Source organism: Botrytis porri (assembly GCF_014898465.1).
Source record: "Botrytis porri strain MUCL 3234 chromosome Unknown BPOR_007, whole genome shotgun sequence".
NCBI lineage: Eukaryota > Fungi > Ascomycota > Leotiomycetes > Helotiales > Sclerotiniaceae > Botrytis > Botrytis porri.
The window spans coordinates 1,200,938-1,221,079 of NW_024066081.1; the positions used below are offsets into that span (position 1 = coordinate 1,200,938).

Genomic DNA, 20,142 nt, shown 5'->3' on the forward strand with positions numbered 1-20,142 from the left:
AAAGTTGATCCAACGAATAAATCTTTCAACTCCCATATACCAAACGGACAAATCCTCGGCGCATACCTTTTTAAGACATCGATCAACATGCGTATATATCTGTTGCAATATGTTGATCAGGCATTTATTCCATAACAGTTGGTTCCGTCCCGTAGTTTCCTTGCTTCACTGCTTATGACAGAATTTTTAGGACTAGTAGTTCATGTCGAATACACTTCAGCCTCAGATGTTTGAGGTACGCCAGGTTTTGGGGCTTGAGACAAAAAAAAAGATGAAAGTAATGAGGGGCGACGTTGAATTTCTGGTGACTCTGGAGTTCTGTTGCTGGAGAAAGACATCAATTAGCATTGCTTCATGGCAATCGCATGTTTTCCAAGCTACCACTACATCTTCTCAGACATCTTGTTTCGAGAGCTCGGGTTGGTAGTATGGCTGCGGGATAGTACCAAGGTACAAGAAATACTCACACCGTATATCTGGTTGCGCGACGTCAAAAGTAAATGTGTAACGATGATGGAAAGTCTTCTGCTTCCACCTTTTCGGTTGTGTTCTTTTCCTCCAGTCCTATTGGAGTCGTCCCACTCTGAAACCAAACAGATACACGAGAGTCGGAGCAATAGAGACCTAACGATACTGCCGTATCGGTTTGAATCGAACCTCAAATATTGTATATACAAGCAAGAAGGAAAGTGAAGGAAGTGAAGATTCACGAGATTCAAGAACACACGGACTATACCCTACGCTTCAGTTATGGATATGGATATGCCCTGTGGATATTCAATCCATGGGTAGCAGCAACCGTCAAGGCACATACTTTCGTAGAAGTTTCGGAGCTCCATAGGTCAGAAAGTTAAGAATTTAGCCCAGGGCCAATCTGAAGGGACCCTTCAACTTGACTGAGGTTGATGGTCTTGACTCTTGCGTCCCCTGATTGATTGACTAGCTAGGATTGGTTCTTGAAAGGTTTGATGGGATCAAAATGTTATGCAAGGATTTCGATATAAAACTGCAAGTCAAGATGATTAGTAGATAGATCAGACTATGGATTAATATGGTTTAGTAGAATATGCATGGGATAGTGGCGGGGATTTCATATTGAGGAAATTGAAGTGGATATTTTGGTGAGGCGTCCAGTCAGGGGCTTGGAACATCATTTGCGCCGGAAATTTAGTCGTTACAACCAATTGAAAATTATAGATGCGATGTTTTCCGTCTCTTTTCTTTTGTTGCATCTTCTTTCCCTTTTCTTTGCTTTGTCCGGGTAGAACTGCAGAAAAGATCATTCAAGCCGAGGTGCAATAGAGCTTGGGTTCCAATGATATGCATTCTCGAGTGTAAACTTGCCCTGAGAAAATGCAAGATCTGTCTGTGTGGTAGAGGATACGGAGCACATTTCTCGACTACGTCTAGTCTCCCGTCTTCCGTTCACGTTTTCTTAATGTCAAAAGCATCTAGAACTCAGTACCTAGCGAGACAGTTGGCTTGAACGAGTATAAGATTTCCATGTTATTGCCTATTTAAAGGCATCTCATATTCATCTGGGTATGATTTGCCACTGGGTGTTGGGTACAGACAGGAATCGATATACCGGTACGAAGACTGAGTACTCGCTGCGTCGCTTTGATGCTTTGATCACCATCTCATCTGTCCAGAGGTAGGTAATTAGCAACTCCATTTGGTTTTCCACTTAGAAGATGTATTATTTATTTTTATTTCAATTATAGTGGGCATCGGGGATCTGTCACTGGGTATGTCATATCACCAAAAGAGATGGGAAAAACTCTAAGGAGATTGCGATACGAATTGGTTGTAGTTATAATACACACCACTTAGGAGTTCATGACATTCGTACCGAGTACTCCAGAGTAAAAGCTACACCATCTCGAATACAATGGAAGAATCTTGGAAGATATTCGGCATCAAGATTCCAAAACAATACGAACTGGAAGTAAATTGATAAGGGTACCAAACTCACCAAGCTGCAAATATTTTAACATCATCGATTGGTTGAGGATCAATAGGAATAATCTCATACCTGGCAAATTCATATCTACCGTCTTACCAACATAAGCCAATTATCATGTATACAACCCTCAAAGTCACAACCTTTACAGGCTTTCGGAGACCATCCGTCGACAAGGTTGACTGAGAGTATTGTTCGAGTACAAACCTAATTGTAAGCTCAATATCCAATCGATTGGTTGAGTTGGCAATTTCAATCAAAGGTCAACCCGTTGGACTTCCAGCCAGAATTCTGTATATCTACCAGTCAATTGTCTCTTTACCACTCTACCACTCTATCCATGTCGGTACTCACACAATGTCTTCCTATTTCACTCCTCCATAGGTGTAGCCATCAACACTTACAGGCTAAAAGAACAACCTTACCAGCACATCAAAAGTTCTTCAACCCAATATCACATACCAAAGACATATTGGGATTGAAAACCCGGTTAATATGTTGATCACAATTATAACTTACAGAGCCCAGCATCATAAAAGCAAATGGTCTTCACATAAAATTGTCTCTGCAGTCTAACACGAATAGGTCTTGGTCTAGTACGGAGACATACCTTTCATTTCTAATGGCCCTTCCCGGACAGTTTAGAATTGCTCCAAATGTGGTTTTTTCGTTACCAAAGCATCCAAAGTTTCGCATTCAACGGATAAGACTCGGAAACTTCCACTCTCCATATACCCGTGCTTGCTGCTAAGAAACCAGTTTAGTCCTTATGTAGTTTATCATTATGTGGCATGTGCATCTAGCTTCGGGGCTGCATTACCTTTTGGCACGAGGATGATATAATGAACTATAACGGCCCCGAGACTTGAGGATTCAAAATTCCAACTATCCTATCTTTCTTAACAATAAACTTTACAACGATATACATACATACAAGCTCCAAGGTAGTAAATCCTCAGTCCAAATAACAAACTCGTGGGGTATCGGGATTCCCGAGCGTACCCGCTATCTCTCTTTCAACCCCCCTATCGACATTTCATCAGACCCGGGCCTTTGGATCGCATCGATATGTCTAACCAAGTTTTTCGCAAGCTACTGCGTGTATTTCAAAGACAAAGACAATAGGTGGAGTCTTGAATCTCGATAGATGACCGCCAGCCTCAATCATTTCGATTCGAGAAGCCGGAAGACTCGAGACTTGCCTATATCCCTCTTAGTCTTCTAGGTTATTAATACTCCGTACATGTCTCTCCTTCTAACATCCACCTAGTAACGGTGTTACCAAACTTTGTCAAGTGAGGTTGAACCGTTCAATCTAGACAAATTAGATTTTTATTACACCCTTAGGAAATAATTTAGGGAGATAATTTATTGAGCCCTAGGCACAGGCTCGGAATATCTATCTTGGAAGTACCTATGTATTCCAAGTCACACTTCCATCACTGCACACAGCACAGAGCACGCACGACAGGCACAAGAAAATCTTTTCCCCGGCCGTGCAGCTTCAGGTACTGCATAGTGATGGTGTGATATGTTGGGCATCACATCCTGTAAGTAGGTATGCTGAAAACATGCGATTCCCCGGGGTGCATCAAGAGTGGAGTGCAGAGTATTATGTGGATTGATCGTATGGTATGGTACGAAAGTATATGTCAGCAAGCATGGCAATCTGAAGGTGAGTATTGTGACCATGATTTGTACAGTAGTATCTCGTAGACAAATCAAAAGCTTGAGATTAGGAAAACATAAACATGAAACACACTTGATTTTCTCGAATAGCTCTTTGACGGTTCAAGCACCAACCAATTTGGAACTTTGTTCATCTCTTTTATAACCAACGTTCAGCACTAAAGTCTAGGACAAGGTTTCATAAAATCCCTAGATTGACATGATGAAGTCTATTGTTTCTAACAATACCATCCATCCATGATCCATCCATGTGCCAACTGCCAAGGCACGTGCAAGGTTCTGGCTTACGTGCCATCAATGATCGTTATCAAAACTTCTCAAGATGTATATCACACATACCAGATCTTCCACATGCATTACTGTGCACCGACAATGCAATCTTGTGCTGGAAACTTATCCTCCTTTCATTCGCTATTCGTACGAACCAATGGACATACACAGACGGATGATGGATCTCGATTGCTTTTGTTGCGCTTTCTCTCCACCAGCTTCACGAATTAGTTGGTCCTTGGCTTGAGGTACAGAGATCTTGATTTTTGTCTTCTTGCTCCAATAGTTGACCGACACGAGGAAAGGATCTGAGAAGGAATTACAGAGTGGTTGGTTAAGCTTTCCTTTTCTTTCTTAAGTTTCCTGACCTTGGGAGGGAAATCCCGAACATGAAAAGAATGGATGAAACATCAGGAAGAATGTCTTTCATCCATCAAATCACCTCGTTCTATTCTCTTGGACTCTGCATCCAGACTTCGTACATTCGAATATCACCAAAACTGCCGGGTGTTTGGAATAGCGCTTGTGACGACACTCATTCATGTTTTGGTACATGCATGTCTTCATCTTGTATCACTTTCTTCAATGTCCATTACCTCCGTGGAGAGATCTTCAAGGACTTTCTTCAATATATCGCTCCAATAATCAAAAACAAAACATACCATAAATTACAACCTCGGAATCTCTTGCCTTCTCTTTTCAAAAGCAACTTACCACCATAACAGGGACCATTTCTTCCTCCCTTGCCCTCTTTATATGTGTACACCAACCAGCGGCTCCTCCGAAATTGAGGATAACCGTTTGAGTAACCGTGTCCGTGCAGCACGATAACTCCCAACTCCCGTTCGTTCGCTTCATGCAAATATATATTTCTCCACCTCGGCATTAGGGAAAGCGGTTGCCATGCAATACATCCACCAATACCTTTTCCTTGCACTCACACTAAAATTTTGTACCTGCTTCATTGCACTGTACCTGTATATTTCTGTGTTGAAGAACTCTGTGGTAGTATCTACAGTTGAAAGATATTAAGAGGGAAGTTCCTCCGAACGAGAATGAATTGCTTTTTTCTACCCTCAATGTAGCATTTTCCGATCAACCGGCCCGATAGACTATTAGGATTTAGATTAAAGTATCCTGGTTCTTCGAGCCTCAATTTGAGAACTCAACGTCACATTTACAACCACTGTTTCTCTCGGAGATTTCTTGCGGGTTGAGGGTAAGTCCGTGGGTGAATTTGTTGAGGGATACATCTAGGTACTTGTCCGATACAATGACGATACCAGACTATACATTATTACGGAGTCTTCAAAAAGCCACGTACCCGTAGGAGCGCAAGGTAAATCAAAGGTAGAGGTGTTGGAAGCACAAAGATCAAATTCTAGGATGCAAAATAGACAAGGTACGGGGACACCCGGTAGTACAAATGAGTTGGTTCAAGTGAATGAACTGGATACTCAGATGCATGTTCTGAAAAGTATCTCGTCACTGTCACACATACACATCAGCATGTGCCAGCTGTTCATCAGATTCCACCAAACATCATTGAGATTTTTAGGAGAAGTCGTTAGAATTTTGGAACGCAAGGTCGAGACCTGACATCCTTGGATTTTGGGACCTGTAAACCTCGTTTACATAGTCCTACTTCACCAAGGCAGAAAATTTGTCCTGCAAATTGCAACAGGTACTCTGCTCCTCTCATTACCACAGTCCAGGTGCTCAATCAAACCTTTATCTCCCGAAGGCCCTCCAATCATTTCCTCGGAGGCCAATTTTCCTCGATTCTCCACTCCACGCCGATAGTCCTGGAATCCCTTCTTCATCTCTCTCAACTACCGCTGCTAGATCCCAGCCAAGTTTTCAGCTCAAGCGCGATCCTTCATCACTGCAAACTTGGTAGTCTTCGAGCTGACCTCCCAACTTGCAATGCCAAATTCACCATGAAGAATTTCCCCCTTCATCTTCCTATCTTCCATCTTTGATTCAATGCTCAAGTGAAGCCTATAGTTACGCATACAATAATATCATTCATGACTTCTTTATAGAACGTGGGCTTGCACATTTCCGATTATTGGCTCCTTCACGAAGCCTTTGAGGCATTCACAGTGTAGTTTTTTGAGATTTATTAGATATACCTATACCTTCAAGTAGCCATGCCGGTGCAACTTTTGTCTTTCATAGTGGTATTCATTACAGATTGGTCTCATGTCTGTCGAATCATCATACCTGCTATCTTGCAGCACTCCTTAAATTAGATGGAGGGGATTCATCATAGTACTCTCTTCTCCCACCAGAATCGCAAAAGTCTTGAACATCCATGTACAGAAGTATATAATCCGGGGGAGATATCAAGTAAATTTTATAGTAGTCTACCTAGTTATATATATCATCAATCATAATTCTACTTTTCTATCCCGCAATCAGAGCCGCAGAATCATCACATCTTGACACTAGATTTCTATTCATGAGAGCTCCATTGTATGTCTCCCAAATCTCCCGCGTTTCATAGAAAAACATATAAGATAAGATAGCATAATAAAATAGCAAACCCTCTCCACATCCTATCCCATCCATTGTATCTACCTACTACTACCCCTCCGTCTCCCAGAAAATGGACGAGAGATATAGTCGAAAAGGTTTGTATATTTTTTGCTGGTATTCTACATACCATGTAGATTTGAAAACGGGCATTTAGTCCAACAAATCATAGATAGATATCCTCTTCCCCAAACTAACCTCCTCCTCTCATTTCTATATCAGCACACTTTTATTCTCGAACCCTTCAATTCATTCTTTAACCCTTCAACCCAATCTCCAAATCCATATCCAGCTCCCGCACAATCCTCACTGATCTCAATATCCTCCACATACCCATCTCACTCATTCCCTCCTATGATATCAACATATCTACGTGATATCATCTCCCATTTTATCAATTTGATCTCCTACATTATTATCTAACCTCTCCAGCTTCTATCTCATCACTACATCTTCATATTTATTTATTCATTCATTTATTCATCAAACTCAACTCCACTCCTCAATCTAATTTCCTAGTTCTTTATATCCCTTTCACCTTCCTCTATCTCCCTACCTATACAAATTATATTCTCGCTTAGAATTCGTTGTGAAATCGCGCATGCGGGGTGTTACTACGTTTTCGACATATTGGTTTGGGGATTTGAGGATGGAATTCGGGGGTGAAAATCGAGGGGGGGGGGGGGGTAGTGTTGGAAGGTGAAGGGGGTGATTTGGATATTGAACGTTAGATATTGGATATTAAATATTGGCTATTGAAGATAGTGAATTATTAACAAGAATTGGATAGAGGTCTTGAAGGCGGTTGAAGAAGTTTGCAGGGTGAAGAGGAAGAGTAGGGAATGAGGGAATGAGGAATATAAACATCATCATCATCATAATCAAAGGAATTTACCCGCGAGGAGTTTCCAGATAAATAGAGTGGAGATGTAGATATAAAGATCTAGAGGAAAATGTATGAAATTTTATTTTTATTCCTATTCTTGTTTGTACTATTCTCTTTTCAAACCACCATGATAAAACCAATAAGAATACTAATAAGCATAGAATAAGCCTCCTTTCTTAACCACATTCCCTCCATCCCAATTCCCCTCTTCTACACTCTCCACCTGTTTCATCCCGCCCCTCACTTTCCTCACCTCCTTCTCCTTAAGTCCTTAATCTAATAAAATCATCCTATCTTCTTCTAAACCTCAAATCTCAAATCTCAAATCTCTCCTCTCCCTCCTCTCCCTCCCCCCTCCCAATACAAACCCCACATGATCTCCCTTCCCCCCCTCTCCAAGGAAAAAAATATATATACCCCCGCATTCAAAACAGTTTTAAACAACCCATCTCCAAAAAACACCCCACATCCCAGAAACTACCAAACAAAAAAAAACCAATTTCCATTAACTAACCCTTTCCTTATAAACCTCCAAGTACTTGTATTTATATCTATATTTGTATTTATGTTTGAGAAACAAAATAAAACGAAACGAAACGAAGCAAAGGGAAGCGAAGGGTAGGGAAATACTTAAAAATACCTAGGAATAGTAATAGTAATAGTAATAGTAATAAATAGCGCTATAGTATATATGTACATCAGACAGGGAAGTGTTTGGTCAGGTTTTCAATTTGAAAAGAGAAGAAATGGTTCTTCATTTTGTAGGGAGTGAGTTGGGTGTTTCTACTACATTCAATACAAGATCCGGCTGTTTTCAAATGGAAGTATTGTCAAACTTTTTACTTTTGGTATATACGAAGAATAACTCATCCACAAACTTAAACTCATAAACAAATCTCACACTCACTCACAAAAGCATATAACAAAAAGATTAATAACACTGATAACCACCCTTTTCATGTCATATCATTTCACATCTATAATTATGTATGTATGTATGCAATTGAGCGCAGCTCAGCTCAGCTCAGCTCATCCACACCGATCCAAGTCCCCCCATGAATTCATATCCACTCCATCACATTCATTCCCCACCTCCACTCTCCCATCTATCCTATTGAGATCTCCCTTCCTCCCTTCCACTCCCACTCAAATCCTCATCCCTCCATATTAAATCTCCCTCTCAAAAGCTAAACACAAGAAGCATAAACACCACACACATACATCATTTCGGGAAAAAGTAAAGAGCAAGAAACTAAAAAAAAAACCAAGAGGTATCCATCCATTTTCATCATAATGTCATCATGTCTCTCCCTTTCATATTATGAAATCCCAAATCATATCATATCCATTGAGAGCGAAAATGCGCAAGCCCAATAAATCATCAAAGCACTCTGCTCCCATCACCATCATCATGATCTCCATCCATATTCCTCGTCCTCTCATCATCCCACCCCGTAAGAAATCCATTCCTCCATCCCCAATCCCCATCCATACCATTCAACCGAGTCCACCTTTTCGCAAAAGTATTATTATTTCGTATTGTTGTTATTTTGTTTTGTTCCTGTAATTGTAACGGGGGGTATTCTAAGTAATTCGCTAACACATCGCTCGCAACGCACGCCCAAATTTTTGTTTAAACTTAAAAAGTTTCTGACTCGCCACTATGATTGCTGGCAATACTACCAAATGTATCTATGGTTTAATTAGCACATATGACCCAGATGATATCGGATTGATTCACATACTTCTCTTAACATTTCTTCTGATAACTGTCTCATCCCTACTCAATTCTCCACCCTTACTAGTCACACTCATACTTCTTGGACCAGTAGGTTTTCTCGTTGGAACACCCAAAGCACCACTCAATCTTCTAGAAGCAGACTGAGGATTGGCATCCCCATTATCATCTTGCAAATGTTCATTACTCAAAGGACTTGGTTTGGCAGATTTGTTGCGAATGTTGAGTGGCTTTTCAGGAACTATTGGTTCCTTGGGAGGTCTGGCAGGAGCTTGACCTGAAGCAGAACGATCTGAATATCCACCATCAGAAATTGGGGAGAGTCTTCCATCAGTATTAGTTGTTGCTTGACTATAACGATGGTTTGCGTTAGGTGGTAAACGATTGATGCTAGTTGATGAACCCCAATTGATGGATGAAGGAGACATTGGTGGAGGTTGATCAAAGTTTTGAGCTTGTGATTCAAGATGAGTTTGGTAACGGTGTGTTGGACCTTGACGAGGTTGTGGATGTTGAAGGTTCAAGGAATTTCGATGAGCTTTATATTTTGGATCTTCGACACCTGGCAAGACACCAGGTAGAAGACTGAGAGGGATCTCCTCCTTCAAAAATTGTTGATGAAGTTGTTCTGAAGAGAAGCCAGAGTGTAATTTATCATCGGATCTAGCGAGTGATCTAACAGATCTGGGGGTCGCAGGTGATTCAACACGTGTAGGCTCAATGAACTTATCATGATCATAATCTCGCTCTCGGTCTTGATCAGTTTGTTCTTGTTCGGTTTGATATGTGCCAAGTCCAGAGTCCGATCTTGATGGAGGTGAATTGTAATGTTCAGGCTCCTTGCTACCGCTCTTACGACCACTATTTCGGAAACCCTTAAACACAGTTGATGCGGTAGTCTCAGACCATCGAGATACTTTAGGAATCCAACCAGAAGAACTACTTGACTTGTGTTTCTTGTTCTTATCCGTCTCAGTCCGAGGAGTATTATCATTGCTTAAAGAACCAGATGCCTTGTATTGTTGAGGAGGTGTGTCTAATGGCAGAGACTCTCCACGTTCGCGGAAAGTCTCACGAGTTGGAGTGAGAAGATCCGCATCATTCTCAAATTGGTTGTTAAGAACTTCCTGCTCGTGTGGACTAAGCTCATCCTCATCTTCATCCTCATCATCTTCAGGTACTGTGCTAATTCGATGATCCGAAAATTTACGTCCATCAAATCCTCGGTTTGTGTTGCGAGATTGGGAGGGTTGGATGGAAAGGGGTCCAGATTGACTTCCGTGGCTTGCAGTAGAAGTACCGGCATTACCCTCAGGTACATAACCACGATCTTGTTCAGAGCGTCCTTCAGGGAAATCATCGTAATCCAAAGTACCATTCTGAAGACCTTGAGCAACTTTCAGACCTTCAACATCACCAAGTAATTGAACAAGCATATCTTCAATCTTTCCAAGATCATTTGTACTTCTCTTGCTTAGACCTTTCAAAGCTCTGCGGAAAACATTTCTTCGCTTCGTAGGGAGATCTTCATACAACTCGGCGGATCTAATTGAGCGAGGTGCACTTTGAGGTAGAGGTCGTGGCCCATTGATGACTTTTTGAACCGACTTTTCGGTATTACCTTGTACTTCTGTGATAATGACATCTTCAGTATCGGCAAGCAATCTCTTCATATCCTCAAAGGAATTTCTCATTTCAGCAGCGGCTCGAACAAGGGTGACGAGAATTTCTGTATCACGAGCACTACGTTGAGCATCGCGAACAGTGAGATGATCCATCAAAGCAACGATATCCTTGGATTGAATGCGATCAATACCGTTACCAGTTGAACTGTCATATAATGGAGATCCCATTCCTTGTGACATACCACTAAGATGTCGAGAGTGGCCAGGATGGAATTGGTCACCGTTCAATGCATCTGTTGCATTCCCTAATTCATGATCCATGAAGTCCACTCCTTTTCCTTTGTTGACGTGCTGTTCTGGAGTCTGACCGCCAGCTGAACGAGCATTGGGAGCGGATGAGATGTATCCCTCATCCTTGTGTAAGCCGTTGGGACTACCAGCGTAGAGCTTGTCATTGTATGCTCGACTGGCATTTTGGAAACCAGCTTGATTCAAAAGCTCGCGATCAAGGCCGGTACCATTACCAAGAGCAGCAATTGGACTTGTATCTTCATAGGGATTTGTAACGAGAGTATCACGCTTTCTTTCTCCAGAAGTTCTTCCCCACTCATCCTCATGCTCACCACTGACCTCTCTGCTGTGGCCAGCCACAGCAGCAGAAACTCCTGCGCCAGTAGCGGCATCAATCAATGCAGCTTCTGCCTCATGAAGAGCAGATGCAGAGTCGGAGCTCTGAGTACGCTTAGCTTGTGGTGGAGTAACTTGATTTGGCCAGTGATCACGACTTCCTTGTTGAGTACTGCCAATGGGCCCTTGAATGATGGATGGGTTTGTTGTCACTTCCGATGCATCATCTCCATAACCAATCTCAGGCATTGGGTCATGCATATCTGGAAGACCACTTGCAGACATCTTAGGTTGATCAGTCAATTGACTGATTTCGCTCAGGTTGTCAATACTGTGGCGAGGAGAAGAAAGTTTTTGTCCGTCTGATGTACGATCCTTGAATGACTTCTGTAGTGGTGCTCCAGTGTCCTCTTTGCGTTCCTCATACTTGAGATTGTCTGCGTCATTATTGTTGTTCATTCTTTCACGGGCCTTGGCCAAAAGTGCTGCAGCTGCAGCTCCCAGCGCGCCAGCTCCCAGCTTCTCCTTGGTATTTGCCTTTGACATCTCAACCTTTCTTCCATTCTCATCGATATCATACTCCTTGTCATACTTCGTAGGGCTCTGTGATTTCGCAGGGCTGTCGCCACGGCTTGTGAAGTTTCTTTCCGACTCATCGTCAAAAGAATCGTATGAAGCCTTGCGATTAACCTGGCTACTGCTTCCGGGGTATGAATTAGTACCGGTGACTTCAGAAGCATTAACCAATGAAGCAACATGCGATTCGACTCCTATGGGTGTATTGACGAAATTTGGTTTCCCGCCGACACCCTGAATATTCTGACCAGTTGAGACATCTCGAGCATCAAAGCTGTCGTCGGTAAAGTTGGTCATTCGCTTGTTTTCAAGGCTCAATTCGGAGTCAAAATCGCGATTTCGATCATTCTCTTGATGCTGTTCTTCCCAGTATTGGACATCTCCATCTTGGGTAAGCTCTGAATCAGACAGTCCACCTGTTCGGACTTCCGAAAAGTCATGACGGTTTTGAATATTTTCAGAGGATTCAAGTGACTTCATGGACTGGTTGTGCTGAGCAGTCTTTGCCAATGAGGAGTATGACGCGGTGCTCTGAGTCAACCTGGAGTCTCGTTGATCTTGAGGTGGCCCGTCTTCATTTTCGGTATAGCCTGAGACACTCTGGATTGGACTCAGCCCACGTCTTTCGTGGCCGTAAGGAACGTATCTGAGTGGAGGAGGTACTTCCTGGGTGTTTTGGTAATAAGGATGTTGTGGCTCGGCTTCAAGCAGTTCTGAATCTTCATCATCAGGGGTATCCTGTTCGTTGTGATGATGAATTGCCGCCATACCAGCGCCCGCGGCAGCACCAGCAAGACCAGCTTTAACTGTATTCGACTGACCTCCGTTGTGTTCCTCTGAACCCATTGAATCGTCGAGACCGTGGTCGTAGAATTCCCGCATGGGTACCTTTCTTCCATTTTCATCCAATTCAAATTCCTGTCCACGTAACTGCTGGTCACTATTTTGACTATGAAGACTAAGGTTTCCACGGGAGAAGTTGGAATGCTGAGTACCCAAGCCGTGTTGCAGATTAATCGGTGTTCGATTTGGTGTTCGAGAAGCTGGCGAAGTAACGTCTTTTCGAGCAGTCACCTCTTGAACAGGAGTCACACGCTGTGAGCTAGCGGAGTGAGGCCTTTCAGACTCTGCTGATAAGATCGAGGTTCTGGTGATATCGGATGCGTTGATCGCGCTCATTAGTGGCATAGGAGGCGCCAGACTAAGACTATCTCTCTCTTCTGTAGGTGAAAGCTCGCCCCCTAAGCTGTTGCCACGGCTGTGATTTTTTCTCCTGCGTCGTCGTTCTTTCTTTTCATCAATTACCGATTCTTGTGATTGATGTTTCTGTAAAGCAGCTGCTGTCAAGGCACCCACCCCAGCGCCCAATGCGGCGGTTTCAAGACCTCGACTCTTCTTCTTCTTCACCTTTTCATTATGCACAACAGTTTCTTCCGATGCGCCCCGTTCGAAACTTCGTGGTGAGTCCGAATCCCTCGCCTGGTCTCTTCGGCTCTTCCCCGAGATAACCTCTCCATCATTAAGTGTAACCTTTGGCCCTCCTGAAATGCTGGATATACCACTTCCGACAGAACTGCGACGCTCTGTACGCTTACTTGATTCTCTCTTCAATGCTGATAGTTCGGGTAAGATCAGACGACGGATGGCATCTTCAACAGTCTCTAGTAACTTGGGATTGTTGATGGAAGAATTTTTGGAAGCTCCAGATCTAACGGAAAGTCTATCAGAATTGCGACTAATCTGGGAATCTAGAAGACCCGAATCGGCTCCGGACATTAAAGATTCTTCGGCTTGGCTTCGACTTGATCTTCTTCGTGGTGACTTGATCCCTTCTGTAAGCTTCTCACCACTAACACTTCGACTTCGACTTCTTCGTTGCTTTCTTCGATGTTCTGATCTGTCACCTCGAACCTTTGACATGGCTTTTTGTGCCACTATTCGTTCTCGGCTCAGACTTCGACTTCTTCGACGTGATGGCGTTCTTGATTTTTCCGATCCAGCACTAGGAGCCAGGCCGCTAGCCGCAGCGGCAACCAAAGGTTCTTCTCTAGTCAAGCTTCGGCTACGTCTTCGCTCCGGAGATCTTGTATGTCCATCGAGGAAACTATCGGCAGGCATTGATGAAATTTCTGAAGCATTATACAAAACACTTTTCGATCCTAACTCTGTGGGTATCAGCGGACTTCCATGTCTCATTATTTCAACTTCGATCGGTCTACCACCACTCCTGGAAGTGACGTTGGATTCTTCAGTCATCGATCTAAAGGAACTCATGCTGGCTTCGTCTTCTGGCGCAGATTTGTGGGTTTCCCTGTTGACATCCGATAAGGAGATACGCTGGGTATATGATGGCCTTCGGGAACCTTTTCTGGATTCCGTAATCTGAATGTGGTCGTGAGCTGACTTGCTTCGGTGTTTCGATGATGGTGTAACTTTGACACGAACCGATGGCCTTCGACTTCTATCTTCTTTTCCACCCTCAAAATACTCAATCAACAATGACGTTTGAGACTTGTTGTTTGATAAACTACTTAAACTATCGTGCTTCTTCTTCTTTCGAGTAGCTATGGTGACTGGAGCACCGTCATCAGGGATTGTGTATGTACTCTTGTCCGTAACTCTTGATCCAAGCTCAGTCGTCTCGTTTTCGTTCTCGGCGTCACTATCCGCAGTACTTGTTTCCGTTGGCGCAGGGAGAGGGGGAGCTCTTGATTTTCTCGAATCGACACCCATTATGATAACTCCTCACAATTCGAATAGACGAACGGAGGGATGCATCAGCGGTAAATATGGAATGGGGGGGGGTATCGAATGGTTTGTGTAATGTACAAGAAATGCCGGTAAGAAAATTGGAGAAAAAAGATGAATTGAGTTGATCTTTCGAATGCTGGTATCGAATGCTTGGTCCTCAGCCCCCCAGGATGCAGCTGAGGCTTTTCCCTTCTGCAGTTGTCACGCGAATTAAGAGGTAAAACGTAGGAAAAAATTAGAGAATGCGAAGATTAAAGCGCCCGAGAAACCAATCGACCTTCTGCGGGATATTATCCAGGCACCGAGGATAATTGCGAGTTGATGTGAAGCTCTATTATTATGGAGATAATTGGGGTTGATCTTTTCGAAATAGGCTGGATGGAAGGGAAGTTGTGCGTTGGCGATTTTTGTTTTATGCAGCTCGGATTGTTTGATACGTTCTGATCCAATCAAAAATTAGCTGGAAGAGATTAAATTTGGGGGTGAAGGATTTCTATGAACCAATTGAATGTTGACGCTGTTACCGTCGTACTCTGTACTTTGGATGATCGATCAATTCTCTCGGGATGTTTACTGTGAATTGATGTGATAGATGGGATAGTACCTTGTGTGTAGTGTGGTAGAAGCTGACGATGGAGAGATAGGTCGTAGGTATGTTAAGAAGACCAGGCCACAGTAGGTATGAGATAGGTAGTAAGGATCCTAGGATGATATGATTCAAACACAAGGCCAAGGATAGATGAGATGATGATGGTGTGTACGAGATATTTTGATTGCGATTGCGACCGAGTACCTATTACTATTAGAATTGGAGGCAGTGAGAAGAAGGAGAGGTAGAGATCGATGGTGAATTGTGATAGGTAGGGTAAGGTGTACTTCGTAGGTAGTTACAAGAGTTACCAAAGTTCAAAGTTCACGAGTCCATGATGATTTTTAATATTCCAACTATTATGAGGTTACCGCCTTTCTCTTCTCTCTCTTGAAGGGGTATCGAAGCTAATTATCTATGGATCTATCTAGCATTCTAGGTAGGTATAATTTTTTTGATAGATAGAGCTTTGACATTTTTGACGGGAAGAAGGTTCTTATCAATTGTCTACTTTGTAGGTAGTAATGGGATGAATAGATATAATTAATTGGGTATTGAATCAAAATAATCACCATCACAATAGTTATTTATTAACTTATACTTAATAATAATACTTCCGAAACTGCCTCAACCCAAACCCGTGAGAAACGGTGCCCAAAGCAATGTCAATATCATTTGGCTCGTGTTGAAGCAGACGGAAGCTTCTCTGATTGTCATTTTATACTTCCGTCTCTATTTATTAGTAGACATTACTAGCTAATCCCATCAAACCATAACCTTCCCTTCAATCCCTTCAATCCCTTCAATCCCTTACACTAACCTAAACCCCCAAATGCAAATCTCCAAATGCTATCACACAAGTATCACAACACTATCACAACATCAATTACCTCCCTCACAAGTATTATATAGCGGCTTGTGACAAGGCTCTCTCGCCACCTCCATATAATCCATACACACATACACCCAGTACTTCCCTACCTGACCTCTCATCTCCCAGTTCAATCCAGTCAAGTCAGCATTCGTCCCATGCAAGAATCCGAGGAAGTACAAAAACATCAACTGAGCTTCATTACCTACTTGATAATTACTACCTATCTAACCTTAACAAATGTTATTACCCCAAGCGACCATAAAAATATAAGGGGCACAACCAATAAATATATCCATCATATACAGACTAGTTAGTTATCACTATCTACCCAACCATTTCTCCTCCTCTCTGTGTGACCTTGTACGTACATACTTTCCTTTCTCATAATCATTACATTCACATCTATTCCTCTCTCACTCGTTGATTCTAATTCGTACCATCTACAATCAAGTACTACTCCGTACAACCCAACCATCCAAAGTAGCACGGTTGTATTCCCAACCCCCAAAATTTCCATCACAGCCATCGACATTATTCCAAGGCACATGCTTCTGATCTAGCTCCTACCCATCTCCCTCCTCCTTCTTAGTACAGTATCCCACACAAAATAATTCATAATTCATAATTCCACATCATCCGAATCCAAACGTCCCCCATCTCATTGGTCAGCAATCAATTGTGTCAATCGGACATGGATGACGGACCGTTGACCGTTGAAAGGATGGGAGCGTTTGATCTCTAATCATAGCGGCTGATAAGTGTCTGTTCGTTCACACATCACTTGTCAATGTCAGGAATCAGGATAGGATGTCGAGAAAGTTAGAATTTAGCTCGAATGAAGGACAGAAGTAAAAATCTGGTTTCTGTGACAACGAGGTTTATTTGACAGGGAGTTGTGATGAATGAAATGGCTGGGAATATTTTGACTGCACTTGGGAGTTTGGTTATGTTAGTTATCCATAGAATACTTATATACAGGTTTTAGACTAAGAGATGCGATTTTTATAAGCTATTGAAGTTATACCGCAATGTTTTACATTGTAGATATTTGATAGTAATAAGTAGTAGGTAGGTATATAAAAGGAGGTCACAATGGATTTCGTGGCTGGGATGTGATGCACAATAATTGTATTTTGAGGGGTTCATTCGTTTTCATCACTCAATACCAACGTATCAACCTATCATCAATAAAATCACACACTCAACCTACACACAAACCCGCATACTCAATAATCCCACGAAGCTATTCCCACCTTCTTTCTCTCCTCCCTTCTTCCCATTCATCCACTCATCATAGATCTCTACCTCGTTACCCCGCACTACCGTGATTTTTATTGATGGAGTTCGCATCTCATCTCATCTCATCTCATCCCATCCCATGTACCGCACTGCTATTGTATCATCTAATTTCCTCGGAGAATAAGTTACTTAAATTACATGACATCATCTCGAAACTTTGTTTTTTGGTCGATCGAGCCTTTTCTCTTGCAATTTGTACAGTTTTGAGGTAGAGAGGGATACCGGTATCTCGAGTTTATTGTGGTTAGGTAGGTAGGTCAGTGTTCGAGTTTAGGAGGGGAAAGTTGGGATGAATAGCTAGGTACCTACTCAATGGTGGGATCTTGGGAGTGGTTGATGAAATGAGAAAGGGGTGTGATTGTTTGTTTATGTTTATGTCTGTGTTTAGATTTATAGCTAGGTGAATGAATGAATGAATGAATAGTCGTGGTGAATAGATATACTCATATTTATCATCATCGAATCTCCCTAAAGTTCAAAAAATCAGATATCCGAGACTCAAAGCTTCTATCCACATAATAGCAGAATCTGCATACTCTCATATTCTCACAATTGTGAAAGCCGCACCCCTGAAACGAGTTCAAGCTCGCCCATCTATGGTTATTTTACTTTCGATACTCTCTCTGTGTCTCTTTATACTGTAATCTGATATCAGATATCGAGCATTGAAGTCCCGGGATTGGGTAGGAACTTGATAGGGGACACACTCTAGATACTTAGATTCCCAATATTCTTATATAAAGAAGACTACATATCATTCAAATAGTAACAAAGTCTGCTACCCAATTGAAATCATGAAGGTTTTGTGCCTCTCTTAAAAAATGGCATATTGATATTATCTTGTATTCGCACTAGCTTTTTGGTTCCTCTCAGAGAAGGGGTGTTGTAACGCGTGTGCGCAACAAAGATGGCAATGCAAGGAATGATTTCGAGAATGACAATAATCAATAAGTATTGTAACAACAACCATCTCTATCCCAAATTCATAGCCCATAGAATCAACGCTTATCTGAAGCTATAATGATCAAGCAATTGATCGACCGATACATGTAACGTACGTGACCACCAAAACTCCTGCAATTCTGTATCAAGCTCCCCTACACAATATTTCACTCTTACATCAAAGAACAAAAGCGCCCCATTAAATACTCTTCCCGGAGCCCCAAATATCCTAGTGGATTTCCTTAGCTTCGAAAGGTACATGGATCGATTCAAAGAAAAAATTGCTCTACCTATGGCTAGGTATCAACGTACAAATCAGATGTAGAAGCTAGCCATTTACTTAACCACAAGAATCAAGGACCAACTTCGATCTAATGTTCGACATGCAGGACGTAAACCAGAGAGAAATGGTAATCAGGCCGTTGTTTCGATTCTGTGGTAGCGTCACGTCGTCTTTACGAACTTGAAAGGCAGTGGGAAGATTATGAGACAGCTTTGATCTTATTCTCATGATTCACTTGTCTTCTTTTTCTTTCTGTTGTGAATAGACTTTTGTTGTCGATTACTTTGAGATTTAGGTTTCATGACGAGAATTTGGAAGTTGATTGATTGATTGGTAGTATATGTGAAGGAAGTAAATCGAGATGGAAACGCAAACATTGGGGCTGTGGTTGTATGGATATTCGTCAAGGTTCGCACGCACGGGGGATTGAAGATATTGATCAGTGATTAGTCGCCTGTAGAACAATGTATGTCTGATGGCTTGTTTTCGTAAGATTGAAGTTTCTACAAGATGAGGAGTTTATATATTGCGAGGATGACGCGGTGGCTATGAGCGGGATAGATTGGAGAGGAATGCGGGTTCAATATCTGGATCATGGATATCTGTTTCGTTTCGATACATACACTTTAGTGACAAATGAATTCTCAAAAACGTCTATAAAAGCACTCTATTCATTCTCTAACACATCTCTTCCAGAATCTCAAGATGATACTTAGACGCTTACAAAGTTCTTAGGTGGATTATCCTCAACTACACAAACCCTTCTTTCTGTAGGAGTGAAGGTATAAAATAAAAATATGGATACTTATCACATACTCATTGAATCGGCATGTTAAGGAACGTACTTTTTGCTGTCGAGAGATGTGTGTTATGACGACAATAGATGTATATGCATGGTCAATCAATACATTGACGACAAAATACCATAGCAGCAACAACGGGCGCATCGAAAGTCTCTGGCCAAACAAACTCCCATCCTCCGCACACATTTACGAATCTACTTCCTAAACTTCCCGTTTCATCTAGTTACCTAAACCTTAATGCGGATGTATAGGACACGAGATTCTGTCTTCTACAGATCAAAACTTATCAGTGGCTCGGGTACTTATATATCTTCACCTGCCAAAATACAACAAATTAACAGATTTTTCCCCTCGTAATTAACCACAAAGATGCATCGAAGTCGCATGTTCTGAGAGATGGAGTCGCATGCATACACGAGCACATGAAAAAGAACCGATTCTCACCTATAAATTTACTTCGTTTGTAAACCTCTTTCTGATTATTTGATTAGAGGTCCAGAGGTATGACGATCAAGGTGCTTGGGTGCTCGTGGGTATTTATCTACATTATGATTTGGTGAACTTGTAATGGATGCCCGTTTGCATTGGAAATAGACGGTTCGAATTTGGCACACATATTATAATTACAATCTCGAGACTGAACTGACTACAAAGCGACGGTGAGAATGACGAATATTCTATAACAACAA

The 20,142-nt window shown here is 42.1% G+C and overlaps 1 protein-coding gene across 1 annotated transcript; it reads right to left on the minus strand.

Moving 5' to 3' along the window:
- Positions 1-8,985: 8,985 nt before the first annotated feature.
- EAF01_005690 (uncharacterized protein) lies at positions 8,986-14,645 on the minus strand (the record flags this gene model as incomplete). The annotated part of the gene is made up of 2 exons (XM_038913944.1): positions 8,986-9,038; positions 9,092-14,645. 2 exons carry the CDS (start codon positions 14,643-14,645, stop codon positions 8,986-8,988), a joined length of 5,607 nt encoding a protein of 1,868 aa, XP_038770393.1.
- Between the last annotated feature and the right edge of the window lie 5,497 nt (positions 14,646-20,142).